Below are 21,908 nucleotides of genomic sequence, written 5' to 3'. Positions count from 1 at the left end.
GTCTAACAGAGTCAGTGTTAATGATGCTAATGAAGGCTCTGTTCCATTCTGGTCATAACAGAGTCAGTGTTAATGACACTAATGAAGGCTCTGTTCCATTCTGGTCATAACAGAGTCAGTGTTAATGATGCTAATGAAGGCTCTGTTCCATTCTGGTCAAAAAGAGTCAGCGTTAATGATGCTAATGAAGGCTCTGTTCCATTCTGGTCATAACAGAGTCAGTGTTAATGATACTAATGAAGGCTCTGTTCCATTCTGGTCAAACAGAGTCAGCGTTAATGATGCTAATGAAGGCTCTGTTCCATTCTGGTCAAACAGAGTCCGCGTTAATGATGATAATGAAGGCTCTGTTCCATTCTGGTCAAACAGAGTCAGCGTTAATGATGCTAATGAAGGCTCTGTTCCATTCTTGTCAAACAGAGTCAGCGTTAATGATGCTAATGAAGGCTCTGTTCCATTCTGGTCAAACAGAGTCAGCGTTAATGATGCTAATGAAGGCTCTGTTCCATTCTGGTCAAACAGAGTCAGTGTTAATGATGCTAACGAAGGCTCTGTTCCATTCTGGTCAAACAGTCAGTGTTAATGATGCTAATGAAGGCTCTGTTCCATTCTGGTCAAACAGAGTCAGTGTTAATAATGAAGGCTCTGTTCCATTCTGGTCAAACAGAGTCAGTGTTAATGATGCTAATGAAGGCTCTGTTCCATTCTGGTCAAACAGAGTCAGGGTTAATGATGCTAATGAAGGCTCTGTTCCATTCTGGTCATAACAGAGTCAGTGTTAATGATGCTAATGAAGGCTCTGTTCCATTCTGGTCAAACAGAGTCAGTGTTAATTATGCTAACGATGGCTCTGTTCCATTCTGGTCAAACAGAGTCAGTGTTAATTATACTAATGAAGGCTCTGTTCCATTCTGGTCAAACAGAGTCAGTGTTAATGATACTAATGAAGGCTCTGTTCCATTATGGTCAAACAGAGTCAGTGTTAACGATGCTAATGAAGGCTCTGTTCCATTCTGATCAAACAGAGTCAGTGTTAACAATGCTAATGAAGGCTCTGTTCCATTCTGATCAAACAGAGTCAGTGTTAACAATGCTAATGAAGGCTCTGTTCCATTCTGGACAGTCAGGGTACATATTTTCGGCTCACTGGAAACACTCTGCTACCCCAGAGGGTCTCACAGGGGGGTCCCGGGACCCTCATGGTTCCTTGAGGGGCTTCCAAAGCCCCTCCCAAGGAACCATGCATACATACATGCATCCTTTTGATACGTTTGAAAAGCAGATCCTGTGTCCTTTTTTATAAGAGTCAAAGTGTGGAATTTACATTATGATGTGCGAAACAAAATAATATATTGTCACAATTTAATATAGAAAAACCCTGGTGTCCATATTTTGGGCAACTTTGTCAATATTTGCCCCAAAAATGTCACCTCAATTCAATTGTTTAAAAACTTTAAATCATGGGTATAGCGAGGACATTTTATACTTTTTGAAATGTTTATCTTTTTTAAACCTTATTTTGTATTATTATTATTATTTTGATGACGATGGAGATAATGTCAAAACAGGTTAAACTCAATATACTGTATTTTAATGTTGGGTTTTGTATTCTGTCATTAATTATATACTTTCTGATGCAAGGAGATTTTTATGACTTTAATCCTGTGATTAAAGCTGGATTTACATTCCGGTTGATTACCCCCTTCAGGGCGGGAACCCCTTTTTGGTGTTTTAAAGCATTATGTTGTGCTTTAGCTGTTGGAAAATAGCAGATCTACAAGCTCGTAGCGCAGCACTCGGTGCCGCGCTACGAGCTTGCAGATCTGCTATTACTTAAATGAATGAAAATGTGTCGCAAATCTTTGAATATATATTCTTTCAGAGCAGAACGTTTTTAACTCAATTCTTTGCTTCCGAGGGGGGTCCCTCCCTGGAATTACATATTTTCAGATGGGGGTCGGCGGCCAAATACAGATAATTCTGGGGGTCCTTGACATGAAATAGTTTGATCACCACTGATATAGAAACATTTTTCAGAAAACTGTCAGGATTTAGAAGATATATATTTTTAGAACTGGTCTCAGTGCTAAACGGGTTAAAACTAAATGAACCCTAAATCCTCAACCTGATTTAACCGTTTAATGTTTACTTCATTCCTTTGTTTGGAAATAAATGCTATTGTGGGGTTTTTTCACAGGGATTAATTTGTCCGTTTTGTATTTTGCCTTTAATACCAATGAAAAATGTCATGCTGTATATACTAGAGGTCCTGGTAGGAGATACATTCACTCAAGTACTGTACTTATTACAGTACAATTGTGAGGTACTTCTTTACTGGAATATGTCCAATTTTCAATACTTTTACTTGTACTCCACTACATCTCAGAGGCAAATATTGTACTTTTTACTCCACTACAATGATTTGAAAACATTAGTTACTTTATCGGTTTGGATTATTATTACAAACATAGGCTACCAGAGATTAAAATAGGGTGCATTTTGCATCCCAAAATGCAGTTAAGGGACACAATAAAACAACAACCTCTGCATCCACGGGATGCACTACTGTACTGTTTTTATTCTAGCTTATTTTGCTAGCTTTAGTTATAATAATCATTTCTTCTTCTGTTTTCTACATGAATATAACCACATTATAACCATATCAAATGAAATGGGAGTTAAATGCTGCAATTTGTGGCAAAATATGACTCCTAACGTCGTTGAAGTGGGACTCATCTAAAAGACCATCCCTGCATCCCGGGACCCATTACATTGAAACTCTATTTACATCACTGGGCTACATTAAACGCTTTTAAACTTTGGCTATGATGCGATGCGTTTTCAGCTTGTAGATCTGCTGTTTTTAGAAGATAATTCTTTGTTAGGGATGCACAATTAATCAGTAGCATAAAAATGCCATATCGGTATCGGAACGGTCTCAAAATAATGCAGATTATTTAATCGGTTTTCACCAGCAAATTGTTTTTAAAGGAAATATGTAACAAAAAAATCATCAATGAGTTAAATATAAATCAAAAGTGTCTAGTACCTCTAGTCTAGAACAAAAGCCAAATCAAATATGTTGTAAAATAAGTACAAATAAACTTCATTTTTCTACATTTAATTTGTGCACTCATCTCATTCAGTTGTGAAAACAGACACTTGGAAAAGTATTAGGCTATATTTATTGATTGATTGAATACTTTATTAACAGGCTTTGGGCCAATAAGCCCCTATAGGCTTGTTTCCATTGTGGTCCTCTGTATAATATGGGAATCGGTCAGAATCGGTATCGGCAGATATAACCCTGCAGATAATCGGAGATCGGATGTCGGTCATAATTTTATAATCGTGCACCCCTATACTTTTTGTAAATCAAAAATTGATTAATGATGCTAATGAAGGCTCTGTTCCATTCTGGTCAAACAGAGTCAGCGTTAATGATGCTAATGAAGGCTCTGTTCCATTCTGGTCAAACAGAGTCAGCGTTAATGATGCTAATGAGAAGGCTCTGTTCCATTCTGGTCAAACAGAGTCAGTGTTAATGATGCTAATGAAGGCTCTGTTCCATTCTGGTCAAACAGAGTCAGCGTTAATGATGCTAATGAAGGCTCTGTTCCATTCTGGTCAAACAGAGTCAGCGTTAATGATGCTAATGAAGGCTCTGTTCTGCATTTTGCTTCTTCAAGTATAATTATTTTGATACCAATACTTACATTATGTACTTTTACTCAAGTACATTTTTAATTCTGGACCTTTACATAGTATTTCTGCGTCGCAGTATTGATAAATGGTGCATTAATATCCAAGGCGCTTTACATAGATCGTGCATTACACACACACACACACACACACACACACACACACACACACACACACACACACACACACACACACACACACACACACACACACACACACACACACACACAGTGCATTACATCATGGGGACCCTAGTACTAGGCCCTAGAGTACCCCTAGGGCCTAGGGGTACTCTAGGGGGTACCTAGCTCAATTAGAGATAGTTAGGAACCAAATGGTGCGACCCTCAATCACCCACTCAGAGTGTACAAATGGAACCAAATGGACCCTAACGGGTCCATTTGTACACTCTCAGAGTTAAATTAACAGTGGTTTTACAATATAAATTGGGGTACCAGAGATAGAAATGCCGCATTAAATTGGGGGGTCCGTAGACTAATGCGTGTGAAACTGGGGGTCCATGAAATTAATATGTTTCGGAATCACTGCTAGAGCCATAAAAATCCTCCCTTATCGGGGTCACTGGCAAATGTTTTCAAATGGGGGTCCGTGGCCTAATAAATGTTGATTTGGGGGTCCTTGACACGAAAAGGTTTGGGAACCAGTGGATTACATTCACACACACATTCACACACACACATTCACACACCGATGGCAGCGGAAACCATGCAAGGCACCAACCTGCACATCAGGAGCAGACATTCAGAGTCTTGCTCAAGGACACCAACTCTGAGGGAACCTGGGTTCGAATTCGAACCAACCACAGTTCTTCTGCAGTGGCGTATCCAGGAATTACGTTTTGGCCAGGCAAGATATGTTAATTGTCGTCTCCTCGCGCACAATCGTAGCACTAAAGGTTTTCAAAGAGATATACCTGCCAGACGAGTAGGATACAAAGGCTGAAAGGCATGCATTTACATTCCAATGGGTGATTGAGGGTCGCACTCTACCGCAACAGCCAATCAGCTGTCCATTAATAGTTCTCAGGTTTTTGTCCTCTTTTTTTCTCATTGTATGGATTTTGGCCAGGCCAGAAATGGATTTGGACAGGCGGACGCCTGCCCTCGCCTTATTGTAGATACGCCTCTGGTCTGATGCTGTTGTACTGGGAGCTGTAACATTTACCATAAACAGGTCCTGGTTTTGGGTGGTGACACTGACATCATATCACAAAGATCCACTAGGTGGCAGCAACGGTTCAGGAGGTAGATCAGGAGTTGGGTCACATTGCATATCTCCCAAGAGGAAAATTAGCAAGAGATGCAAACTTTGCTTTACTTCCCGTATCTGCGTGAGGAGTCTATTCATTTCCAATGGGAGAGTGAACGTGAACACAGCTTCTGAACCATTCCATGGTCACTGAACTAAATACTGGACCCAATCATCACAAGGCACACAATATTTACAAGATATTCATAGCAAAATGGCTTCTTTTAGCGAGACAAATCAGGAGAAAATCTACTTTGTTAATGACATTTCTTTATCCCAGCAACAAACTCTCGCAAGATTTTGTCGGGAGGAAATCATGTCCCGGTGGTAGAAGAGGAACGTTACAAAGTGCTGACAATATGAATTAGTTTTGAAAAGGTTAATAATATCTAAAAGAACATAACATAACAAAGTAACAATATGTATTGCATGTGTTTATTATTGCAGGCAAAATTGTTCATGGCATCACAAGGAAACGCCACATAAATGGTACAAAAATAGTTCTATTTTCAGAATTTGAATGTTTCCAAATAACTTAGAAATAGCTCACACGGCATCGTGCATTCAAATAATATAAATATATCTGTACATAAGAGACTACCAAATTCTAATAGCCAAATTCTTAAGACACAAAGCTTAAGACACCAGATGAACATGAATATCTCTTCTTCTTTAGTCTTTAATCTCACCACTCTTCTTCTCTTTGCCAAATTCAACCACCAGTGGCTTCCCTAGCAACCGGTAACCATGGAGCAGCTGGAGGGCCCTCTGGGCTGTGTGCACGTCTGCAAGGAACCAATCACAGGACATGTTACTGGAGGGGAGCTCCAATCACAGGACATGTTACTGGAGGGGAGCTCCAATCACGGGACATGTTACTGGAGGGGAGCTCCAATCACAGGACATGTTACTGGAGGGGAGCTCCAATCAGAGGACATGTTACTGGAGGGGAGCTCCAATCACAGGACATGTTACTGGAGGGGAGCTCCAATCAGAGGACATGTTACTGGAGGGGAGCTCCAATCACGGGACATGTTACTGGAGGGGAGCTCCAATCAGAGGACATGTTACTGGAGGGGAGCTCCAATCACAGGACATGTTACTGGAGGGGAGCTCCAATCAGAGGACATGTTACTGGAGGGGAGCTCCAATCAGAGGACATGTTACTGGAGGGGAGCTCCAACCACAGGACATGTTACTGGAGGGGAGCTCCAATCACAGGACATGTTACTGGAGGGGAGCTCCAATCACAGGACATGTTACTGGAGGGGAGCTCCAATCACGGGACATGTTACTGGAGGCGAGCTCCAATCAAAACGACAAAATGTAAATCTAACTGCTAAATGACAGCTGATGTTTAGAGGGGTCACTGGAACAACATTCTAATCAGTGATGGGAGCTTAATCGGCAAACACATCGTTATCGGACGAGTTTAGTTGTCTTTAGATTAATCGGCATCGGTTCGATTAATCAATGAGACCGATTAATTAATCGGTCCGATTAATCGGTCTGTCTTTACAGATAAACAAGCCCAAAGTAACAGCTTGAACAGATCTACAAGCTCACAATATTAAATATAAAAGGTATTAAAGTTAAATCTGACTTGCCTATAAGCCTGCAGTGCAGACACCCTGTTAGTGTTACATGTATTTTTCAGAATGGACAAAATTATTATAATTTCTCAATACAGAATGAGATCATATGGACAATCGGTAATATCGGTTATCGGCCGTCACGGCAATTAATTAATCGGATATCGATATCGGCCAAAATGTCTCATCGGCACATCCCTAATTCTAATTCTTGAGAACAAAGGCAGTCTAGCACCAACGCGCCTCAGGCCTAGAACGGCTGCTCCGGTGCATCACAGGGACAAAGGACACATGTTGCAGGAGGAGGAGAGGACACTGGACACTGTGGACAGTTTTCTGAAATACCTTATGTTTCTGTATCAGTGGTGCTCAATATTTAATTTCAAGGACCCCCAGAAATGATATGTAATTGGCCACCGACCCCCATCTCAAAATATGATGTTTCAGGGCCCCCCCCCCCCCCCCCCCCCCCCCCCAGCAAAGATTTGAGTTAAAAATGTTCGCTCTGAAATAATATATATTCAACGATTTGCGCCACATTTTCATGATTTTTCAAAAATAGCAGACCTACAAGCTCATAGCGCGGCTCGGTGCCGCGCTATGAGCTTGTACATCTGCAATTTTTTCAACAGTAGTAAAGTATAACATAATGCTTAAAACGCCAAAAAGGGGTTCCCGCCAAAAATGGGTTAACCCATCAAGTCCTGAGGCAGATTCTTTCTAACTCAGTAGTTGTCAAACATGTTTGTGTCAAGAAGGACTCCCGAAAAAAATTATTTACACCCCCACAGATGTACAAGCTCACAACGTGACACACAGTGACACCATGTGGGCTTGTATATCTGCTATCTTTGAAGAAAAACTGTTCTAAATTCTGAAAGAGTTTTCTGAAGAAAACAATGTTGCTATATTATTTATATATATATATATATATATACACATTAAAAAAACAGCTTTCCCGGTTTTGATGGGTTAAAATTGAGAATGAGAGACGCACGCGTCACACACACACACACACACACACACACACACACACACACACACACACACACACACACACACACACACACACACACACACACACACACACACACACACACACACACACACACACACACACACACACACACACACACACACACACACACCTGGCAGTGTAACGAAGGCGTGGCCCTTCATCCTGCCGGTCAGCAGACGGTAGACCACCGGCGGACCGCCCGCCTCCTCGAAGCGGGAGAACAGCGCCACTAGCTGGGCCAACGACGCCTGTGCACTGACGTTCTTCACGCACACAACCTGCAGTGTGGAGACACGGAGTATACCTTTATTATGATTATTATACAGGTGGTTATTCTGATTTAGCTAGCCCATTAAGACCAGTGTTGATTTTGTCGACTAAAACTATGACAACTTTGACTACCTTTTTTCACTGCCGGAACCTAAATGGAAACTAAATGAAAACTAAGCTACGGTGACTAAAACTAAGACTAAATATACTGACAATTTCGTCAACAAATATAAAACTAGACTAAAATGTTAGGAAGGGACTAGTGGACAAGAGATTCAGTATAAGTCATTTTACACTTGGTTGCATGCTGAAAATGTCAAGGACCGACAGAATCTTCTGGATTTGTCTGTGGACCCCCACCTGAAAAATGTGTTGTTCCAGGGACCCCCCTGTCCCTATAGCCATAATGTGTTGTACAGTGTTGTTTTCGTCGACTAAAACTAAGACACAAATGTTCGTCGACTACCTTTTTCCACTGACGAAAACTAAATAGAAACTAAAAAAAACTAAAACTAAGACTAAATATACTGACAATTTCGTCAACAAATAAAAACTAGACTAAAATGTTAGGAAGGGACTAGTGGACAAGCTCACAACGCGTCGCAGCGCGATGCGTTGTGAGGTTGTAGATCGGCTATTTTCAGCAAGTTTAAAAACAGTCATTACGACGGCATCAAGGCCCACCAAAATACATTTTAGATCAACTGTAGATTTAGTCGAAAACTAACACTAAAACATTCCAGGTGACTAAAATGCGACTAAAACTAAATGAAAACTATTCAAAAGACTAATGACTACAACTAAAATAAAAATGTGCTGCCAAAATCAACACTTATTCGAGACCTGAGACCAGATTCTACAAATGCCTTCTAAATCAGAAAAAAAAAACCCTGTTGGTGTTTTTAGCATTATGTTATGCTTTAGCTATTGAAAAATAGCAGACCTACGCTCGGTGCCTCGTTACGAGCTTGTAGGTCTGCTATTTTTAATGAAATCGTGAAAATGTGGCGAAATCTTTCAGAGCGAACGTTTTTAACTCAAATCTTTGCTTCTGGGGGGGGGGGGTCCCTGGAACAACATATTTTCAGATGGGGGTCCGCAGCCAAATACAGATAATTCTGGGGATCCTTGATGTGAAAAAGGTTGAGCACCACTGACATAGAAGCATGGGGTTTTTCAGAAAACTGTGATGATTTAGAAGCCATTTTGTAGAATCTGGTCTGAGGTCTAAATGAATGAATCTGACCTTATAAATACAAATAAATCCATAATAAATTTGTCCGACCTTAGACGGTTGTCCTGGCTCATAATTCCTGAACCGAGGAATGTTTTTTATGTCTTCGTGGCTCGTTCTGTTTTTAACGATGTCTTCCTCCGTCAATGACTCGATCTGTCCGCTAACGGCCAGCGGTCCGTCTGGCCTCGCCCTCCCTGCCACGCGCAGACTGCCGATTGGCTGGCTGGCGCTGATCGTCGGCGGAGCGGCCAATCCATGCCGTCCCACCGCCTCCGATTGGTCCGACAAAGCCCCCGACCTCCTCTCCGATAGGCCGGTGAACTGCTCCGTCTCTCCTGGCGGTTTTGATTGGTGCTCACCGAGGTCACGTGATTGGTCGGTGTCTTTGTCCATGCGCTGTGATTGGTCGACATCGCTCGGCGAGCTCTCTGGTTGGACAGCGAGTCGTTTCTGGGGGTTTTGTGATTGGTCAAGGTGTTCACGTGATGACCTCGGAGAGAGGGCAGGTTCTAATTGGTCGGTCTGTGTCTTTGAGCCTTGTGATTGGCTGCATCTCTGCGGCGACAGGAGGTCTCTGTACACGGAGTCCAGGGTATCTGTGGGTGGAGCCCCCTGGTGGTCGGCCTGCGCCTCTACATCTGGAACACATTCAAGTTACAAATGACATTCCATATCAACAGGTAGAAAACATGCTATATGGATCTACTATATACATTAACCCATTCAGGACGGGAACCCCTTTTGGTGTTTTAAGCATCATGTTATACTTTAGCTGTTGAAAAATAAGTTTCAAAACATTTTCAAAAAAACCTGATTTTTTTTGGCGGTAATTTCATGAAGAAATCAAAGAAACATCTTAGTAGAAGACAAATGTTTTAACAAGTAGTGAAAATAGCCGATCTACAAGCTCACAACGCGGCGCGAAGCAACGCGTTGTGAGCTTGTAGATCGGCTATTTTGCTTTGCTTTAGTTTGGGTCACCGGGCGAACATATAATTTCTGTTTAGGGTCACGGGCTGAAACGTTTGGGAACTTCTGTTTTAGGGCAGTGGTTCTCTAACTATTTTCATGTCAAGGACCCCCAAAATTGTCACTCATTAGCCCGCGGACCCCCATTAGTGAAAATAGCCGATCTACAAGCTCACGACGCGGCGTGATGCGGCGCGTTGTGAGCTTGTAGATCGGCTATTTTCACTAGTTTGTGTCCCCGGGGGAAAACATCTAATTTCTCTTTTGGGTCACGGGCTTAAAAGTTTTTCACTTCAAGGACCCCAAAATTGTCACTCATTAGCCCGCGGACCCCCATTAGAAATGATATGCCAGGGACCCCCATAAGAGAAGATTTTTACGGCTCTAGCAGTGATTCTCAACCACTTTCATTTCAATGACCCCCAGTTTGACATGCATTAGGGCTACGGACCCCCATTTAATGGCATTTCTATTAGAGATGTCCCGATACTGTATCGGTATCGGATTGGCCCTTATTTGTCGTATCGGGTCATATCGGTGTATCGGCGAATATGCCAGTCTAACCAGCGATCCGAGTCCCAGTGTTGTTTTTGGCAGCAAGTTTTGATTTTAGTTGTAGTCATAGTCTCTTGAATAGTTTTCATTTAGTTTTAGTCACATTTTAGTCACCTGGAATGTTTTAGTGTTAGTCTAGTTTTAGTCGACTAAATATAATAAGATTTTAGTCGACTTTAATCGACAGTTGATTTAGTCGACTAAAATGTTTTGGCGGGCCTTGATGCCGTCGTAATGACTGATTTTACACTTGCTGAAAATAGCAGATCTTCAAGCTCACAACGCGTCGCGCTGCGACGCGTTGTGAGCTTGTAGATCTGCTATTTTCAGAATGCAACCAAGTGTAAAATGACTTGTCTTTTATTTATACTGGATCTCTTGTCCACTAGTCCCTTCCTAACATTTTAGTCTAGTTTGTATTTGTTGACGAAATTGTCGATATATTTAGTCTTAGTTTTAGTCATCATATCTTAGTTTTTATTTAGTTTCTATTTATTTTTTGTCAGTGAAAAAAGGTAGTCGACGAACATTTTTTGTTTAGTTTTAGTCGACGAAAACAACACTGGCATCCGACACAGGGGTAAGGGGTTGACACTATGGCAGGTAAATACAATGTTGGGGCATGTGGAGTTTGCTGTGGAGTTTGCTTTGGAGTTGCCCAAACTGCAAGTGCACATTTGAGTGAGGAGTCTGCTATAAACACAACACGATATAGCTAGATAGCTATAAACACAACATGAGATATATAGCTAGATAGATATAAACACAACATGAGATCACGACATTGGTATCGGTATTGGCTAACACAGAAATTGAGGTATCGGGATCGGATCGGAAGCGAAAAAAGTGTATCGGGACAGCCCTAATTTCTATCTCTGGGACCCCCAATTTATATTGTAAAAATCGACAAATTGGTCCACATTGGGTTCCTAATGATCATTTAGCTGGACCTCAAGGACCCCTGGGGGTCCTCGGACCCCACTTTGGGAACAGGGTTACCTCTGTGATAGAGGGCGGTCAGGAAGCCGGGGTTGTCGCTGGACGTCCCGTGGAACAGCGCCTGCTCGATCTCCATCTCCCTCCTGCTCATTGGGCGACTGGCGGCGAAGCGCTGCGGCCGCGCCAGGAGCTCCTCCCTGGCGGCCATCTTGTCTCTGATGACCTGCAGGCGCTGCTGCTTGGCTGCCGGAGACACCTGCGTGCGCACACGCACGCACGCAAACACGCACGCGCGCAAACACGCACGCACGCAGCCACGCAAACACGCACGCACACAGAGGAGACAATGTGAAATGTTAGCAGCAATTGTGTAAAAACAAAAAAAATGCAATTCCAGTTAATTCTGCATAGTTAATTGTGTCAGTGTGTGACGCAGATCACATTAGGCTAGTCTTCTGAAACGCGTTTGAGATTTCATAGTCTTGCGTAGACAGAGTCAGGCAACTATTCCACAATCTGTGACGGAAGCATTTGAAATTAGTGGGAGGCAACAGTCTGGTTAGCATGCAAGACTAGGGGCTCCATTTTCGTCACCGCTAAACCCCTTATCCCTAAACTTCTTTGTCTTTTTTACTATTTTGATTTTTTTCTTTTGAATAGTTCAACTAGCCAATCTACATTGACACGTTGTGAGCTTGTAGACTGGCCATTTTAACTATTCAAAAATGTTTAGCAAAATAGCAAAAACAAAACAAATTTATGAATATCGAAGCCGATAATCGGTCGATCCCTAATTATTTTATATTTAATTTATTGTTGTACAGCTGTCCACGGACGGACGGACGGACGGACGGACAGACAGACAGACAGACAGACAGACGGACGGACGGACGGACGGACGGACGGACGGACGGACGGACGGACAGACAGACAGACAGACAGACAGACAGACAGACAGACAGACAGACAGACAGACAGACAGACAGACAGACAGACAGACAGACAGACAGACAGACAGACAGACAGACAGACAGACAGACAGACAGACAGACAGACAGCAAATGCAACACATCCCCCCCCCCCCCCCCCCCCCCCCCAACGCCTTCGGCCTGGAGACAATACAGAGGTGGAAAGACCTCCTTTCTGATGCATCCTAGTGAATGGAGAGAGCAGGCGGGGGTTGGTTGGGTTGGTGCGTCATGTCTGACGGGGTGTGAAGTGAAGTGACTACTGCTGCCTATTGTTTTCCTACCCTACCAACACAACAACTAATCTACCCGTACGTGCTAGGCTAACACCGGTGTTGGGCGCTACAGTAGTAGTAGTAGCAGTGTGTGATAGTATTAGGAACAGTGCAAAGTGCATGTGCGATTGTTTGTGCTCCCGCAAAAAAAGAACAACCCCTGGGCGTGTCCACAGACCAGAGGCGTATCTACAATAAGGCGAGGGCAGGCGTCCGCCTGTCCAAATCCATTTCTGGCCTGGCCAAAATCCATACAATGAGAAAAAAAGAGGACAAAAACAAGACATGAGAACTATTAATGTCCAGCTGATTGGCCGTTGTGGTAGAGCGCGACCCTCAATCACCCATTGGAATGTAAATGCAAGCCTTTCAGCCTTTGTATCCTACTCGTCTGGCAGGTATATCTCTTTGAAAACATTTAGTGCTACGATTGTGCGCGGGGAGACGACAATTAACACATCTTGCCTGCCCAAAATGTAATTCTTGCCTGCCCAAAATGTAATTCCTGGAAACGCCACTGCCACAGACACACGCATAGAATACTGGAATGCATTGCTCGCCTCAAAACACAGTCGCCCCGGGTGTACAAGACCAAATGGCTGTGACGGTACATTACTGCAAGTGTTTAAACCCTCAGTTTGCATTTATTTGGCTTAGTTTTGGGCTGTTTATTATTTTTAAGCAATCCCTTGCTGTAAATCCTGAATATCGCAGGACTCTATGTCATAGTTGTTATGCGTACAGGTGTGCAGACAGTATGTCCCCACGTCGGGAAGGAAAATAAAAAGCTCCGGGGTGGTGGTGGGGGGGGGGGGGGGCCCTTTTGCATGACGGTGGCCCAGGGGCCCATAATTTCTAGATCCGCCTATGGACTCGTACCTTGTCCGTGGAGGCGGGCGCATCTCTGCTGGCCCACAGCTGGATCTCTGCGTCCGTCAGTCCCCGCTCCCGCAGCCCGTCCTGGTCCTTCTGGCCGTCCTGCAGGGCCTGGAACTGGGACAGACTCCGAACTCCGGCGGCCTGCTCCCCAAACGGCCTGTAGAGGGAGGCCGGGGCGAAGCACTTGCGCTTTGCCACACACCTACGGACGAACGGAAGAAACACACAACATTACACAACATCTATCTGTCTTTGCTACACACCTGCGGACGAACGGGAAAAAAACACACAACATTACACAACATCTATCTATCTTTGCTACACACCTACGGAACAAACAACACACAACATTACACAACATCTATCTATCTTTGCTACACACCTACGGAACAAACAACACACAACATTACACAACATCTATCTATCTTTGCTACACACCTACGGACGAAAGGAACAAACACAACATTACACAACATCTATCTATCTTTGCTACACACCTACGGACAAACATAACATTACACAACATCTATCCATCTATAAACACACTGTAGAGCAGGGGTTCTCAACCCGTGGGTCGCGACCCTTCGGAGGGTCGCCAAATTATTTTCTCAAAGGGTCCCGTGGCCCCCGGCTTAATGCCTGGTGATCAGGTGGGGTGGGACGCTACAGACAACACCAGAGGGAGTTCACGTGCAACCCAGATTCGGCTCAAACAAGGGATTAAATTCATTACGCTCCTATGCCACTAAAATGTGGAACGCCCTACCAACAACCATTAAGATAGATAGATAGATAGATAGATAGATAGATAGATAGATAGATAGATAGATAGATAGATAGATAGATAGATAGATAGATAGATAGATAGATAGATAGATAGATAGCTTTATTGTCATTCAGCAGATACATAAAATGCATAAGAGAACGAAATGTCTTCACTGGCTTTTAGTATGCTAGTTAAAAGAGAGCTAAAAACTATTAAAATCTAAAATCCACTTTAAAAACAAATAAATTAAAAAGCACCATTAGTTCATTGAGAGACAGATATTGCACAACAGGAGTCCTTATAGCAGCATATGGGGGGAAAAGGTTAGGGGATATTGCACTTGTTCAAAAGTCTAACGCCGGGGCTCCACCGGGCGCGTCAGCGTCGCGTCTCCGTCACCGTCAGGGAATGTTCCCTTTTTAATCAATGAAGGGTGGCTCCACTGCCCGCGTTGCGTGACATTAACGCGTGCATTCAAATTGAACCGGTGCGTTTTTTGACGCACGCGACGGAGACGCAACGTGTTGTTTTACTTCCAATGCTTCGATACCATCTGCCAGAAGGCCACAGGGTGAACAGTCCCTGGTGTGGGTGGGTGGGGTCATTCTTGATGTTGTTGGCCCTAGACAGACAGCAGTTGTGCGCAGTGTCCTTGCCTTGATGGAAGGCAGTGATGTCCCGATGATTTTCTCCGCTGTCCTCACTACTCTCTGTACTGTTTTCCAGAAAGAAACAAAGGGCATTCAAGAGCGGGGATTTGTTAACACATTTTGTGCCCAAAACGTCTGTGGACGTCCTGGGTATTACCGCACGTGCATAGCCCAAGACGTCTGTGGACGTCTTCCAAAAAAAGAAAAAAAAAATATATATATATATATTTTTTTTTTATTAAAATAAATCAGAAAAATCAAAACACTTTTTTTTTTTTTTTAACACGTGGTGCCAAAGTTTGTGTTTTCGCCATTGAGAATGCATTTGGCGTTTAAATTAAATAACTCAGAAACTATACAACATTTCAAAGTAAAAAGTTCCAGCATGTGTCTCCACAGTCAGCTGAATTATAAAAAATGTGAATGGATTTTCTAGGTGAAAGTGATTTTGGGCAGTATTGCGTGGGCTCTCAATGTGTTAACTATGAAGAATATTCAGAAGGAGATTAACAATAAAATAAGGGAAGCTAAACGGAAGGAGAAGGAGAAGTTTGAGGCCTACTGCTCCTCCTCTAATTCAAAAAAAATGTGGGAATCTATGAAGGCCATGACTAACATGGCTCCAGCTAAGAAGGGCCTTTGTGTGTCAAATGAAAAGGAAAAGGCCAACGAACTAAACAACTTTTATGCAAGGTTTGAAACAGCTGACTTCTTGCATGAACAAAATGCTGCCCTAGAGTCTGTACCCATACACAGTGATCTGGGAATTACTGTGGATCAACGTGAAGTCCAGAGGATGTTTTCCCACACATGTCCCCGGAAGGCTTCAGGTCCAGACGGGATATGTGGCCGGCTGCTGCATTCATGCAGTCAGGAGTTAGCGGAGGCTTGGTGTCCCATCTACCAAAAATCACTGGACTCATGTACTGTTCCGTCCACCTGGAAAGACTCCATTATAATTCCTGTTCCCAAAAAGGCAGGCTGCAAGGAAAATAATGACTATCGCCCAGTCGCTTTGACTTCAGTAGTCATGAAATGTTTTGAGAAAATCATTATCAGTCTGCTGAAGGCAGCGGTAGGCTGCTCATTGGATGTTTTTCAGTTTGCTTATAGGAGTAACAGAGGTATAGAGGACGCAGTCTTGACCTTGGACTATTTTCTTTTGAAACACTTGGACAATAACAAAGCCTATGCACGCCTTCTTCTTGTAGATTTCAGCTCAGCATTCAATACAATACAGCCACATCTCTTAATTAAGCGGTTGAGGGACCTTAATGTCCATCCTCTTATTATTAGATGGTACCATTCATTCTTAACTAAACGTACACAAAGGGTCAGTGTGAATGGCACTATGTCAGAGCGCAGAACCCGAAGTACTGGAGCACCCCAGGGCTGCGTGAGCTCACCTGTCCTTTTTACTCTGTATACAAATGAGTGTAGAAGTGGCAACCCGAACAATTACATCATTAAATTCTCGGATGACACTGCCATCTTGGCCCTTCTGGATAAGGATAGGGATGAGAGGTACAGAACTTTGTAAAGTGGTGTGATGACAACCACCTTATTCTTAACGTTAAGAAGACACAGGAGATGGTGTTTGACCCCAAGAGTGGTGATCACAGGCCTGTGGTCATCCATGACTCGACCATCTCACAGGTTCCCTCATATAAATACTTGGGGATCTGTATTGACAACTCACTAACTTGGAATACACATGTTGACAGCCTCTGAAGTAAACTACAGCAAAGACTGCACTTCCTTCGGCGTCTCAGGGTTCATGGTGTTGACCAAAGATTTATGTTAGTGTTCTATCGAGCAGTCTTGGAAAGCCTGGTCAGGTTTGGCATCACAGTTTGGTTCGGTAATCTCTCAGTGCAACTGAGGTCCAAATTGTTCAGATTGGTGCAGACTGCAGGGAAGATCATAGGGGTAAGACAACTCCCCTCTCTGCAGTCTATTTATGAGCAGGCTACATTAAAACAGGCTCAAAAAATCGTCAATGATGTTACCCATGTTTTAAATGGCAAGTTTGTACTTCTGCCCTCTGGGAGAAGATACAAAGAACCAAAGTGGAAGTACATCAGATTTAAAAAATCGTTTGTACCAGCATCAACTAAGATGTTGAACGAGGCTCTGAAACAGCGGTAACTGTGTGAGGTTAGATTATCCACATCATGTGTGCAATTGTGTAATGTTGTGTCTTCCTCTGTAATGTATTTTTGTTTGTCATTGATGTTTTATGTGTGGCTGTAGCTGGGGTGAAAGCCCAAGACAAATTTCCCTTGTGGACAATAAAGTTTACCTTGACCTTGAGTCTGCTTCATTGCAGCTTCCAGACCAGACAGAGATGCAGTTTGTCAGGATGCTCTCTATAGTTCCCCTGTAGAAAGTAGTGAGGATGGGAGCGGGGGAGTTGGGCTCTTCTCATCCGGCGCAGAAAGAACAGCCGTTTCTGGGCTCTCTTCACAAGAGAGGCCGTGTTTGAGGACCATGACAGACTGTCTGTGATCTGTACCTCCAGGAACTTGAGTAGCTGCTCACTACCTCCACTGCCGTGTCCTCTATGAGGAGTGGTGAGTGGCTGCACTGGTTCTTTCTGAAGTCAACAATGACGCAGTGGCGTGCACAGATAGACACTAGGGGGTGCTAGAGCACCCCCTGCCCTTTTGGCAATGTGCCCTTTAAAAAAAAAAAAAAAAAAAAAAAAACACTTTTTTTTCCTTTAAAAAAAAAAAAATTGTACAGTTACACTGTACAGTATGTGGACCATGGTAACATGGTGATCAATTCTTGATAAAAAGCTTCTAATATATTATTTAGGCCCCACAATCTATAAATCTCACACTATTAAGGCAACCGGCCGGTTCCACGCGCTGCACAAAGTGCCCTTTTTTTCCACTTGAGCACCTGCCCCTCTAAATGTCTGTGCACGCCACTGCAATGACCTCTTTTGTCTTGTTGACATTCAGGACCAGGTTGTGTGTGTTGCACCAGCCCACTAGCTGTCTCACTTCTTCCTTGTAGGAGGCCGTCTCGTTGTCGTCCTTGATGAGGCCCACTAAGACCTAAGACATGTGAATCCCTTGACTCCTTCAAAACCGCTCTCAAAGGACACCTACAATTCGAAACTGGCCCCTGTATATAAAGTCAGAGTTTCCCCCCTCACCCCCCCCCCCCCCCCCCCTGTACCCACACTGTACAACAGCCTGTGAGGTGTAGCTCACCTGGTGACGTCTGATTGGGTGTTGAGTTGCCGTAGCAACAGGCTGTGCAGCTGTCTCTGTCCCTCCGTCTCCTGCTCCTCCAGCACCGGACCCTCCTCACAGGACGGACGGCTCACACTGTCACGCACACGCATAGACGCACACACATACAGGCACACGCACGCGCACACACACACACACACAACGCACACACGCATGACGCACACACACACACAAGTACGTTAACCCATTTAGACCTGAGGACGATTATATAAATGCCTTCTAAATCATGACAGTTTTCTGAAAAACCCTAAGTTTCTATATCAGTGGCTCTCAAACTATTTCATGTCAAGGACCCCCCAAAAATATGTAATTGGCCGCCGACCCCCATCTGAAAATATGTTGTTCCAGGGACCTCCCCAGAAGCCAAGATTTGAGTTAAAAACGTTCGCTCTGAAAGAATATATATTCAAAGATTTACACCACATTTTCACGATTTTTCTAAAATAGCAGACCTACAAGCTCTCGTGCCGCGCTATGAGCTTGTAGATCTGCTCTTGTTCAATAGCTAAAGTATAACATAATGCTTAAAAACACCAAAGGGGGTTCCCGCCCAAAATGGTGGTGATTTTATGAATGGCGCTCTCTTTTCTAATTGCCATTTTTAACGATAAACCTAAATCTTATATTAAATGTCTAATCCTAATCCTAATGCCACCGAAATGTGGAACGCCCCGTAGCTGGCCTACAATTTAGGCATTTATCAGACGCTCTTAATCCAGAGCGACGTACATTAAGCAATAACAAAAAGCATGGCAATACATCATATAAAAAGTAGTGCTATCTATGAAATTAAATGATTACTATATTTACCCAGGGTATCTGGGCTAAGCTCAAGAACTTGTTTCCAGCCAGGCCCTGCTCATAGAACATTTCATCGTAGTGGTTCAATGCCTTGTTCAAGGGCACTTCAGCGGTGGTAATTTTAACGTGTCGGACCGCTGATTCGAACTGCCGACCTTCCGGTATCAAGACCGCTCCGCAATCCGTTCGGCCACCGCTGCCACTAAGGGGCTAGTGCTACGGGCCATGATGGAGTCTGAAAATGTGGGTTTTCAGACTACGGCGGAAGATTGGGAGTGAGGCTGCAGTTCTGACTGTGATGGGAAGTGCATTCCATAGTTTTGGAGCCAGAAGGGAGAAGAGTTTGGGACGTGTGGAGCGTTGTCCCGGCCTCCTTCAAAACACACACAGAAACTAATAGAATACGCACATCACATAAAATAAGTAGAACCCATTTTGACCTGAGATCAGATTCTAAAAATGTCTTCTACATCCTGACAGTTTTCTGAAAAAGCTATGTTTCTATGTCAGTGGTTCTTCGATTTTTTCAAAAATAGCAGACCTACAAGCTCATAGCGCGCCACTCGGTGGCGCGCTATGAGCTTGTAGATCTGCTATTTTTCAATAGCTAAACTATAACATAATGTTTAAAACACCAAAAGGGGTTCCCGCCCAAAATGGGTTAAGAACCTCCGCTCTGCATCGGTGGTTAATCAGCCTGTCTGTGGTTTATCTATCAACAATGACCACTCGTTGAGTGCTTGATTCTGATTGGTCAATGGCCAAAATTCAGCGGGGTGTTATGTAAGGGATAATATCTGGCTAGGTGGTCATTGTCGGGAGATAATTCACCGACAGGGAGTTTAACCACCGAGGCGAAGCCGAGGTGGTTACACTCCCTGAAGGTGAATTATATCCCGACAATGACCACCTAGCCAGATATTATCCCGCTTATTACATGGCTAACTAACATAAATTAATCCATTGATCCAAAACACAACAAAAAAAGTATTCCATAACTTCGCGCTGGCTGAGTCTGCCCAGCTGCAGGGCTGAAGCACTGTCGGAAAACAAGGAAGTGAGTTGATCAAATAGAATCCATTTTCGGGTCCAGCTGCTTCGTCTCAAATGTTTTCAAAAACATTTTTAAGAGCAATGTTTAGCTGTAAATGACATTGTGTGTCAGTAGTGTGTGTGTTTACATGGCTGTTATGTTGGAAACGGCAGTAAATCAAGCGGGCGCAGCCGCGCAGCTGGTGGTGCTCAGAGGGTTTGATTAGGCAGCGGTCATTATACAGCGGAGCGGTCATTATCATGAGATAACTCACCGCTGAATTAAGCGATTGACCAATCAGAATCAAGCATTCAACCAAGCCATGTAATAAGTCTTGATAACGACCGCCATCCGCTCTATAACAGACCGATGGCTAATCAACACCATGCTTTGATCAAAGCCTGTCTTGTCAGAGCACTCGGCTCGTATCAATCCACACTTCCGCATCAGCGCCGTGAAGGAGGTGCCGGCCCGGTAGAACTTTTAAAAGGAACCACTTTCTTGAGCTGAATACCGGGCCGCGGACATATTTTGTATGCTAAAAAATAGCCTAAATAAAACCCATGTTACATAATGTTTTCATATGGGGGGAGGGGGGACATGTTGTCAATTTGGGAGTGGATTTGAGAGTGGGAGTGGATTTGAGAAGTACTGGTTTATCTCTGTCTGTCTCTCTGTCTGCCTCTCACTCTCTCACACACACACAACATCTAAAGAACTTAATAGAATGGGTGTTTTGTGCAAAGCATGGTGGGTGAAGTCAGGAGACAATGTGTTTTCTAATGACTCATTAGAATAACAAAGATCACACTCACTCTGACACACACACACACACACACACACAACTCAATTGTCATTTCCAGAGACTAAGTTGATTTGATCTCATGAAGTTTAGATCTGATATCGGCTGAACTGAAATTAAATATATTTTTAAAACTAAATATTCTACTACTAAAATACTACTACTAATAATAATATAAAAGTGTGTTTAAAAAAACCCACTTCATAAAGAAAACAACTATTCTAAAGCTAAGCAAACCAAAAACTTTAAAATAAAATGTGGATTTGATTTATAGGTTCAAGAATAAGCTTTGTTGTGAAAACGTGTGTTATTGTGGAAGCATTAGCATGCTAGCATCATCATGAGTCAGTTAGCATTATCTGTGATTCTGGTCAAATTAAAGTATCAAACGACGTGTTTCAACTGTTCAAAAAACATGAATAGTTTCTCAGAACAAATTACATGAAGCATATCGTCTGACTAGAGTGTTTAAAGCGACGCCATGACATTAATTATAGACTTTATTTATTATACATTATTAGACATGTTGTGGAAACGGTTTGTTTACCGTCGCATGATGCTGTTCCTTCTTCCGGGTTTGGTCCCCTGTTTCCGGCGCGTTGCATTGTGGGAACTGTAGTCAGATTACAGTCGCACAGTCGCGCACACACATACACGCACGCACCCGTTGTTGTTGGGGTCATATGCGTTTTTGTAATAATAAAAACATGTGATCGATTGATTAAGATTGTGTAACAGATGCTGGGGAAATTGATAATACAATATTTAATTTACACATTACTCCCTCAAATGGATATAAAGGGTTGCTGAATACAATGATTGAATGAATGAATGAATGAATGAATAATTGTATATATCTTTTTTATTTTAGACAATTTACAATTCAGGCATTTAGCAGACGCTCTTAATCCAGAGCG

The 21,908-nt window shown here is 43.1% G+C and overlaps 1 protein-coding gene across 1 annotated transcript; it reads right to left on the bottom strand.

Moving 5' to 3' along the window:
- Positions 1-5,387: 5,387 nt before the first annotated feature.
- rbm41 (RNA binding motif protein 41) lies at positions 5,388-21,635 on the bottom strand. The gene is made up of 7 exons (XM_079510009.1): positions 21,539-21,635; positions 18,314-18,430; positions 13,674-13,875; positions 11,612-11,807; positions 9,137-9,726; positions 7,712-7,859; positions 5,388-5,756 (listed from the first exon to the last, which is right to left on the bottom strand). The coding sequence occupies exons 1-7, from the start codon at positions 21,544-21,546 to the stop codon at positions 5,644-5,646; spliced, it is 1,374 nt and encodes a 457-aa protein (XP_079366135.1). The 5' UTR covers positions 21,547-21,635; the 3' UTR covers positions 5,388-5,643.
- Between the last annotated feature and the right edge of the window lie 273 nt (positions 21,636-21,908).

The sequence above is a fragment of the Electrona antarctica genome (genome assembly GCF_951216825.1).
Source record: "Electrona antarctica genome assembly, chromosome: 9".
In the NCBI taxonomy this organism is placed as follows: domain Eukaryota; kingdom Metazoa; phylum Chordata; class Actinopteri; order Myctophiformes; family Myctophidae; genus Electrona; species Electrona antarctica.
The sequence above is the reverse complement of the archived record's forward strand: the minus strand, read 5'-3'. Positions and strand labels throughout refer to the sequence as shown.

Bases quoted from the DNA above. Each gene is read 5' to 3' on its own strand.
- rbm41 (XM_079510009.1), bottom strand. The intron at 13,876-18,313 runs GTGAGCTACACC...GTTCGTCCGTAG, and splicing joins ACCCAATCAGACGTCACCAG to GTGTGTGGCAAAGCGCAAGT. The intron at 5,757-7,711 runs GTGTGTGTGTGT...GGTTCCTTGCAG, and splicing joins CGCCTTCGTTACACTGCCAG to ACGTGCACACAGCCCAGAGG.